Source organism: Dicentrarchus labrax, unplaced genomic scaffold, assembly GCF_905237075.1.
Source record: "Dicentrarchus labrax unplaced genomic scaffold, dlabrax2021, whole genome shotgun sequence".
Taxonomy (NCBI): Eukaryota; Metazoa; Chordata; class Actinopteri; family Moronidae; genus Dicentrarchus; species Dicentrarchus labrax.
Window position 1 is genome coordinate 12,756,454 of NW_026136712.1, and position 10,684 is coordinate 12,767,137.

General features: G+C 38.7%; 1 protein-coding gene across 1 annotated transcript; it reads right to left on the bottom strand.

Annotated features, from left to right (window-relative positions):
- Window positions 1-1,797: 1,797 nt before the first annotated feature.
- On the bottom strand, window positions 1,798-10,625 carry slc35g1 (solute carrier family 35 member G1). The gene is made up of 5 exons (XM_051418155.1): window positions 10,133-10,625; window positions 8,420-8,600; window positions 7,001-7,135; window positions 6,536-6,732; window positions 1,798-5,674 (listed from the first exon to the last, which is right to left on the bottom strand). Exons 1-5 carry the CDS (start codon window positions 10,455-10,457, stop codon window positions 5,262-5,264), a joined length of 1,251 nt encoding a protein of 416 aa, XP_051274115.1. The 5' UTR covers window positions 10,458-10,625; the 3' UTR covers window positions 1,798-5,261.
- Between the last annotated feature and the right edge of the window lie 59 nt (window positions 10,626-10,684).

Consider the following 10,684-nt stretch of genomic DNA (forward strand, 5'->3'; position numbering starts at 1 on the left):
TAGCTGTATAATACAGATTTCATGTGTGCGTGAGAGTATTGACAAGCAATGTAAATAAGGTGCTGTAGATATAATGATAATATAGAATCTTGTTAGACTATCTTGTACACACGCCTCTGACCTTATTTGATAAGTACAAATGTGTATTTCCTCTTCCAAAGCAAACCTCTTAACAGCAACCTGCTAAATGAACCACTAACTACTGGCTCTATTAACACTAATGTACTCTACTACTACTACTGTATTGTTTTTAGCCTTATATGCTTTAATGTTTGCTTTGCGTTTAAGAGGACATTGATAAAACACCAAGTAATAGAAGGCTTTTGTTTAGATGCCAGCAGCACACATCTGCTGCATTCCTCCCCACGGCCTGCCACACCTCATTGACAAACCAGGTGTTTTTACTGCCATGAAGGAACAATTACTTCTGGGACATCACTGTTTGAACTGTGACCCAACAGAGACCATGAAGCAGCATTTTCAGCAGTTTTTTCGCCTTATATCATACACCGCCATCTTTAAAACTGTTGTTGCTGTTCACATAATTTGTTAAATGTGGCCAGAGTCAGATTCTAGTGTGAACAGGTCACAGTCCTGAAGTGACCCGCATGAGGAACGTAGATCTAAAGTGGCATACAAGTCACATAAATTCTGATATGACCGTTCAAAGGTGTTTTTTTTTTTTTGCAAAAAAAAAAATCACACATGTATCTGATTTAGACCACATATGAAAGTGGCCCAAATCAGAAATGAAACTGATCAGATTCCATGGGATTTTTGCTGTTCTCTGTCATGAAAAAACAACAACAAAAGAACAGATCTGAGTCACATATGAACAAGAATATCTGATTTGAGCCACCTGCAGTGTTAATGTAAAGTTTTATTTGAAGTTCCAGTCAAGAAAAAGTCCTTAATTTTGTCGCTCCTGCCCTCTGCTGTCAGTAAACGTTCATTACATGTGCAGGAAGCCAGTATTGAACTACTGTACTGTTAACTTTGATGCAGTAATAATACTGATAATACAATCGATGCACCATTTCTACTGTGACTACCTGTAATACATAGAATTATCTTATGATGTTACTATGTTATTAACCTTATCAATATGGAGAAAAAAAATATTAATATTTTAGTAGCACTAAAACTGTAGGTGGAAGATAACATAAGAAAACATCCATTTTATACAAGTTAGTCCTAATTCTACCCTGTTCTACTGTAGTTCAGCCTTTTCACACTTCGCTCAGCGCTCCACTGAAGAATCACCCTGCAACCGTAGCCCAGATCCAGAGTAAGGGTTATACCGCCATCTGCATGCAGTTACCCCTCTATGGAAGGCTTTGTTTTACAAGAAGTGGGTTATATCGCAACACAATGAAACACACTCATTCTGCATGACTACACAATGCCTCACAACTGTGTGTTGTTTACAAACAAAGGGGTAATAAACAAAGGTGTAATGCTCACAGAGACAAATAGCCTGCACGCACACACAATGATTACAATCCACTCAGCCAGGTACTATTCTGAGCAACGGCTACCTGACTCAGTGGTTTGTTAAAAAAAAAAAAAGGTTCCATGGTTGTAGCCTAGTTTGTACAATTGTCACCTATTGAGTCATGAGTAGAGCTGGGGTAACACCATGGGCTTTGGGACAATGATATTAGTCCAGACAATGCCTCTACACAGCTTGGGTCTGTTCTGTTTCACAAGTTTCAGTCATGTTAGAAAAGTCATGTTGGAAAGATATAAGAAAATATAGAAGTGATTTATGTAAATCAAGACCACAGACAATAAGAGTTACAAATTCATATAGAATTTATTATTAAATCATGATATACTAAATATAATCAATCACTATGCAGAAATATAAACATCTTATAGAATATGTTGATGTAATACATTACAGAAATAGTAAAATAAATACTATTAAAGCATAGTTTAAAAACCCTAAAAACAGTTTTAGTAAGTTTGTAAGGCTTATAGGTCCTGAAACAAGTGTTTAAATAAACCATGATGGAAATAACACATTGTGCTTACACTACCAGCATTCAACTCAACTAAACTAATATTATGAGAAGTAAAAATCAGTGTCAAAGCAACTCAAACAAGAACATAAAATTACTGTAGCCTTGGAACATCTGAAGAGACAATGACATCCTACTGTACTACGAACAATGATTCAAAAAATGTCACAGTGCCTTTCCCCGACACTAAAGTACAATACTGGGATCACACGTGATGGACCAATTTTTTTTATTAGTTTTCACACTTTGATATGATGATCCTATTAATTATATCCCAGGGCTTGTCGTACAATGAACCGAAATTACTCATTTAACTATATTCTGCTCTTTAAAGCCAGTGGGCAGGATCACAATTATATTTTTATTATTAATTTATTAATTGGTATAGCATAAATATCATATCAGTGCAATCCTAATCAGAATAGCCTAACCTCTTCTTGCATAATGTTTGTGCACATAAAAATCAAATACTCTACTCTCACAGGACAGTGTTTTGTCCTGCATAGAAAAAGGAGCATTGCTTTATTTAAGCTTAACACACTGTGCCGTGCCCTATAGGACAATAGTAAATCTAAATATTGTCTTTGGAATCCGTTTACCTTCGTAAAGAAGAGGATTAAGGAAAAAACGCACACATCACCGTCACCATCTGATTAAACAAAACAAAAATGTGCAAACTTAATAGTGATACACAGTTTACTTCATAAAAGTAATAACTATAAGTGGAGGCAAGTCAGATGATGCAGCGGTGCTGACAGAGTTCTCAACAGGTTGAACGAGAACAGAAACAGTGTGTGGAAAAACAGCACGGAAGAAAATCTTTAATAGCAGTCTATCAACACTAATTGCCTTCCTTTTCTAGCATTTCTGCAACAGAGGACTGCAGTTGCACTCACACATCATGATAGTGGGGAGCTCCTTGCTAAATGCTAAAAATACAGGATGATTTATACCACACATAAACACAGAACACGCAAGGGGCTGTGCTAGAGACCCACACCCCTTGAAATAAGTTTCTACAAACAGTAACACATAAAGAACACCTTTGATTCACAGTGCGGTTGAGGAGAGCGGCGCCCAAGGCAACCTTTTAGTGTGAAAGGACAAAACACTATATTGCATCATTATTATATCATTATTACATAATAAAGCACGTATATATATATATACTTTATCATATAATAATGTATATATAACTATATATAAAGCAATATGCTTTTAGCAATAATTGCAATAATAATGGAAATTAATACGATATATTTTAAAGGACCAGTGCGTAGGATTTAGTGGCATCTAGCTCCCTTGCTTTACTCTCCCTTTGCTCCTAGTGCAAAGAAGAAACTACAGCGGACACGAAACAGGTGAAAACAGGCCTCTGTAGATAAAAAAAAGCTCATTCTGAGGTAACAAGAACATAATGATTCTTATTTTCAAGTGACTATACACAAATGAAAACATACCTATGAGTATTATATCCCATTTCTGCCAGTAAATCCTCCTAAATATTACACACTGGACCTTTAAGATTATTTTTAAGACTTTGTTTTCTTCTTCTGGAAGTTTAACTTATCTGCATTGCCCAAAACTCTTGATTCACCACTTGGACAAACCTGGACCTCAACTTGGCACAAGAACCACAGGTGGCTGTTTTAGGTCACAGAGGATGACACAAAAACAATGATATTCAAGTGTAAAACCTCAACATCATCTTTCATCTCTCTTAGGTCCTTGAATTAATTGAGGTTGTTATCATCTAGCAATCCTTGTGTGCAGCTGTTAGGAGGATCATCATTTGTTGAATTATACTGACAGGTCACTGACACTTTTTCTACCCTCTGGCAAAGACAAAGTGCAAACAACACCCCCCCCTTTGAGCATCATAGAAAATATATTTTTAGACTGCTGAGAACACAAATTTGATGCTTCAGTTCTAAGATGACATTAAGTGCTAGCCAGCATGAGACAGTTGACTCCTCCTGAGATTATGAAGAAATCTGTGTGGCCTTTGTGGGTCATGTCTTAGGTGCCTCATTAAAAATGCTGTTAATCTTTGATTTCTTCATACAGGCATTTTAAAAATCAGTTTATCTGATCTGTTTTTTCAGAAGCACCTTACTTCATATACATATTAATATGCACAATCACACCTGAGAGCTGCACAGTACGAGTTGCTGGCTACTGAGCAGCTCCACTATGTGAATCTGGAGGTTAAAGTTCCCTACTTAAGGCACTTCAAAGATATTATTAAGAAATGATTAGCAATGGATTGGAAAATAATAGATATTACGGTAAGCCTATTGTATTTTATAATATAATATCATAATAAGAAATATATCACAAATGAATAAACGTATAAGAACACTGGGTTGGATTTAGGGGTAATTCGAATGGGCATTACAAGCGGTTAGGCAAGGGATCCCTGAGATAATTCTACAGCATGACCTTGTATTTAAGGAAATATTTTAGGATTTCATTTTCAGCTTTTATATTTCTTTTTTTTGTTGACTTAAATATTTTCAGCATCTTTGTAATAAACATTTCATTTGCTAAAAAAAAAACCGGAGTGATAGTTGTATTGTCAGCACCACAAATACAGCAAGTCTTTTTTTGCAGATACTCATTTGATAACACCTAGTACATACCACAATAAAATGAAATATGTAGTGTTTTTTTTTCATGATTGCCATGTTGTGTGACACAGTATGACCCTATATGGTCCCAATGCAGTAAACCTCTTTGGCTATTTCATTCAGTTTAAAGGGACTGAGGGTATCTCATCAAACTGCTTCGTTATGGTGAAATGCAAACTTTTAGTCCCATTTATGCTGTTCATATTTTTAATCAGGAGAAAATAAGAAATCTCTGTTGAGTAGGTAGTTAGCTACACAAGCTCCATAGAGCAGAATATGGTTTGGGGCCAGAAACAGTTTTTCCTGCATCTTATGTATGTGTTAATTGACAAAAAAATAAATGCATGACAATAAATTACAGGTTGACTCTCAGGAATCAACATGTACAGATGTACAGAATTAAATTTTGATTTTAAAACTACCATAAGCTCCTAACTGACCCCTACTAGATTATCATTCTATATTACTGCCTTTAACTCTGCAACAAGCTCAAACCTGCTCACAGGTTTGCATGTAAATAACAAGTAAAATACAGAATAAATCTAAAACATATGATAGTGAAAAAAGAATAAATAGTAATACCAAAGTATTCTATGTTGCTTGTCCGTCATCTCTTGCGAGAGTTGGTGTACAACTTCCTAAGTGCTACTCCACTTGTGCTTGCCACTACGCACAGCGCCCCTCCGAGGCTCCACAAGGTCGGTGCACGGTTAAAGAAAATGAACTGGAAGATGAACGCCAGCACCACATCGACAGTCCTCATCAGGGCCACCGGTCCAGCCTTCTCGATCTGTAGTGCCTTTGTAAGGAAGGTCTGGCCTGCAATGCCCAGGACAGCAATCAACATCAGCATCCAGCGATCGCGGCCACAGAATGGGATTTTCCATTCACCCAGGACGGATACGGTGATGATGCACTCGATGAAACCGATGACAGCGTAGTACCAGACAGAGAGGTAGTAATGGACACTCTTTCCAATCTTGCGAAGAACAACAAATGTAAAAGCAGCCCCAAGAGCGCCTGTGAATGAATAAAAAATTAAGAGACTCAATGAATACAGCAATCAGAAGAATAATGACAATTAAAGACAAACATATGACACTTAAATCTGAAAACTGGGGCACACTGTGAGACACTATCCAGCTGAATGGTTCAACAAAAATTATTGGCAAATTGTTTGCAGGTGGGAAGCCAGTGAGAGATCACAACTTTGTCGCTCAACAGGCAATTCTTGCTGGTTGGAAAATTCAGGTCAGTCCATGTCAAGTCAATTTTACTTATATAGCCTAATATCATAATCACAAACTTGCCTCAGGGGGCCTCACTGTACAGTATACAACAGCCTCCATTCTTAGACCCTCAATAAAGAAAAACTCCCACCAAAAAACATTTAACAGGGAAAAAATGGAGGAAACATCGGGAAGAGCAACAGAGGAGGAATCCCACCCACAGGATGGACAGATATGCATTAGATATCATGTCAAGCAGCTAAAACTAGGATTTTGGCATAGTGGATAATGTCACTGTGTGAGACTGTGTAGGGTGCTTATAACACTGAAAGGACCTCAAACCAACACTTTCTCACACGGAGAGGAGCTATTCGACCACCACAACTGGACGGAGAACCTCAGAGTAGAACTAACTGGTAAGACTGAATCTCCCAGTGGACCCAGATGTGCCAGGGGACTTTGCTGCACTGCCCTAAAATCCCCTGGTTGCCATGGTAATCCTGACTTGGTTAAGTGATTAAAATAAATGGAGTCTGAAGAAAACTCTCAACATCATACTTCCTCCTGTATGATTTGATCTACTTATTATGGTCAAACAAACTTTAGCGTTATACACACGCAGTATGAAACAGAGTTTTTGTAATCGTATCACCTGCAAAGGCAGCAATAGTCCCCTTGATGTGGTTAGCGTAGTTGCCCTCAATGCCACGTACATCCTCGCCAAAGATGAATGGTGGTCGGGCGATAAGGATGACTCCAGTGAGGGTAAAAACGGTGAACACACAGTCCCAGATTGTACATCTCTCCTTCAGGAAGACCCAAGCCAGGAGGGAAGTTAAGACTGGATTACTAAGGAATTGGACAATGGAAGAATAACAGTAAATAATACATAATAAGAGTAATACATGTATCGGTACAGTTGAATAAGTTCAAGTTAAGAGAAAAGTGGCGAGAAATGTCAATTAATGTCTCAGCAGATTTGTCTCATATGAGGTAAACAGCTCTATTTGAATCCACTTCCCCAGATCTTTAATAAGTAACTGACAGAATATTGAAAATATATATAAATGAGGGAGAAGAATCAACCATAATCAATTAGGATCCTACCTACTCTCACCTGAACATGATGACGGTGGCATCCGCTAACGGCATCTGCTGAACAGCATAGAAGAGCAGGATCATGGCATTGGAACCAATGAAACCCCGAAGCACCAGATATATACGTTTATCTCTGGGACCAAGGAAACCTGTCCTGGAGGAGCAGAGATATGAGGATGATGGATGAATGAATGACTAGATGGATGGATGATTAGATAGAAAGACCATATTTTAGAAAGAGACGGATCGAGAGGAATTGAGCAGCAAAGTGAGCTGAGAGATGACAGACGGGTAGATTTAGGCAATGTGGAGATGACGTGGATGGACAGAGGAATGGGTGGGGCTGAAAAGAGAGGTGGTTATGAATGAATGTAAAAATAAAGAGGAATGTAGAGGATGGATGGATGGATGGATGGATGAATAGGTAAATGAATGAGTAGCAACACTGGTGCTAGTCTTTGGGAATTAAATTTAATTTTGATTCTTGGGATCACAATGTGATTCTTATATAATAAGTTTTATTTAACAATGCCACTTTAATCATAAATGGACAGAGAGTAAACTTAATGATTGTTAGAAGCCATATTGTATTTCTCTTCATATACTTTGTCTTAGAACTTGTTTTTTGGATAATTTGTGTTTTTTTACTGTGTCTGGTGGAGGGCATGTTATTGTATACATTGTGACATAATAGTTCTTTTGCATGGCTTGTTTTAAACATGATGTTTATATAACTATATTTAATCTACTAAGAGAAAATAGTGGACATCATCTATAAAACACACATATGTCTCTATAACAATTTAAAATGATACTTTTAACAGTATTTCATTGCCAAAGTTGTTTATTTAATGTTTTTTTGTTGCACTTCAGAACTGATAATCAGATGTGAAGTTTATTGTACAGTTCAATAGTGTTGTTAGGTGAAAATAATGCAAAATGAAATCACTGATCAATGCACTTAAAAATATAACGTTTTAACATAACAGTACTTCATAATAGCATTTGTGACTGCAATAAAAACATATAACTTTATGTGGGAATGCTATATTTAAAACATTCCCAGCACTGGATATACATAGTGTATTTTCCATCAACAGGGCCGAGAGGAATAATACATGTCTCTCACAGTATTTTGACAACTTAAACTTGTTTGAGCAGTGATTGTGTGTTGAGTCAGGATACTTGCCTATGAAGTGGATGGCAATGCATTAAAACAAGTGCAGGAATCCCAAGAAATAAATAGCTGGCAGGGATATGCACTAGCTCTAATCTAATCACAACATACAAATTGTTGGTTTGAATTAAAGACTGTTTTTGGAGTCTTATTATAGCACTAATTATACATGTGAAGTATGTGTAAATCTTAAATCTGGGATTTAAATTGAATTGTTTAAGTGTAGAAATCAGAATGTTTGAGTTTTTCCATCTGGCTTACTTGTGGTAGATGAGCAACGGCATAACAAAGAGCATCTGGAAGAAGCAGCGTATGGCGCTGATCTCTATGGCGTGGACTCCCTGGATGGATTTCACCAAGAGGGCAATGATGGAGAAGAAAACTGTGGACAGGAAAGCATAGAACAAACCAATACCTGGACATCTCTTTGGTTTCTCCGGGCCTGTGAAAGAGAGAGAAAAGGAGGAGAGTGAGTGTGGGGGAACAGATGGGGAGAGAGAAGGGCCCCTTTACGTGGGGGTTACTGTTCCACATTGGTTATTTTGTTGTGCTAATGTTGATACAGTAACTGCAGGATGGGGCAGTGTTATTGAACTCCATGTGGCCTGGGTAAAAACAAAATTGGATAAAACCACAAACAAAAGATTTAAAGGTGGTGTAGTGTTTGCAAACCCTGCCTGTGGAGCAATAAACTGATATGCTTGTGGAGATTAAATTTCAGCCTGAGGTCACCTGGGTATCTTTCTTTGTATTGGTTCACAATGTGCAGTCTACTTACCAATTTATGTATCACATGCGGTATTTGTTTTCTTAGCCTAGCACCCAGCCAACACATGGACATCCATTCTCCCTAACCTTTAAGATGTCATATTGTAATAGTGCCTGCACATTTGTTTCTGTATAGAGGGTTTTTATAATCTTAGTTCCAGTATAATGCCTTGTGGACACAGGCAGGATGATTATTACAGTGTTACATTACTGCGTTTATACTCTAGTACTAGTGTCATGTTTCACCAGGTACAAAAGGCACACTGTTGTCCAGAAATATGAGTGCATTTCCCACTTCCTTGTAAATGTACTAAATAAAGCCAAATCACCTTTCTTCCTCATCTAGAGCTGCAATGGGAGAACCCCAAATAGTTTCACACCTCTTCTGTGAATGGGCACTTATTTAATGAAAAGTATCAAGCAAAATATATCCACATCAACAGTGAACCCATATGAATGGAAATGTTTTAAAACTTTCAAACCAGGTCTTACTTATAAGCGTAATGTGCTTAAAGGACTACATGCATGGTGGCCCTAGTGCTGTGAAAGTGCACAGTCATCCATCCTCTTTAAGGATGATGCAAATGTTGAGCTGCTTTACAGCAGTTTACCGGCTACACACTTAGCAACTGATTTTCTGCTATCTTAGGCACAAACGTCGAAAATGGGAAATGTGCATTATTGTGTATTTATTATTAAGCATGAGCCCTAAATTAAGAGATACTGACTCTTGGTAAGGCAACTCTACTAGGCCTATAACCGGTAATAAATAACCATAACAAATATTCTCCATTAAAACGTAATCATAGGCCACAGCTTTTACTGTGACGTCAATCATATCATGAGATGACGTTTAAATTACGTTACACTTGCGCCAGACTTAAACACAAAGAAAGGCGCCTTAACTTTACAAAGATGTGTACAGTGACTTTAACTGTGCGTTCCTTCGACCGTATCCCTGCTTATAGGCTAATAGCCTTCACGTGATATCGGCCACGTTATTACTGATACGTGACGTTACACAGTTGTATAACGTGAGACTACGTAGGAAGTGGCTGCTTATCACGTTATTCCTGCATCTTTGTCCCCCCCCAAAAAAAGAAAAATCCATCACAAAGTTCACTAACAACTGATGCCAGGACGGGGGACATGTATCACTTCAGTTTAAATGCCGCTGTATTAACTAAGTGCGTGCGGCTCTTCTACCTTCACGAGCGCTTTCTTCTCGGGATGCGGGCTCGCTTCTGACGCAAAACGCCGGCGGGCACAGCGCGTTCTTCTCGCTGCCTTCCGGTGAATGTACGCTTCCTCTCGCTTCCTCCGTCTCCTCAGCATCACCATCGTAGTCACACGACACACGACAGTTGCTCTGCAAGTGAATCCTCTCCGCCGTCCGTTCATCATCGCCGCACTCGTCGTGGTCGTCGCCGCCGCCGTTTGAGCCATGGCTGTCAACTTTGTGAAACACTACGGTAACGTCGTCCTCTACGGATAAAGCCCGCTCGTGTGTGCAGTGGTTACAGTCGCCCATGTTAAGATGAGACGGCTGAGCGACAGCATGCCTCGGACAGAGTGCTGTCCGACTTCTTTGGTGCCCTGAGTGACTGAGAAGACAAGGTTAATGACTAACCTTGGTGGCAGGATACAAACTCCCATGCGGTGGTTACTTTTCCCACAGGGGGGCAGAACTGAACCCAAAGCAACTCTGTTGGACAACATTACCCAACGTTTACGCCCATAGAGAGGGAGGCAGTGGGA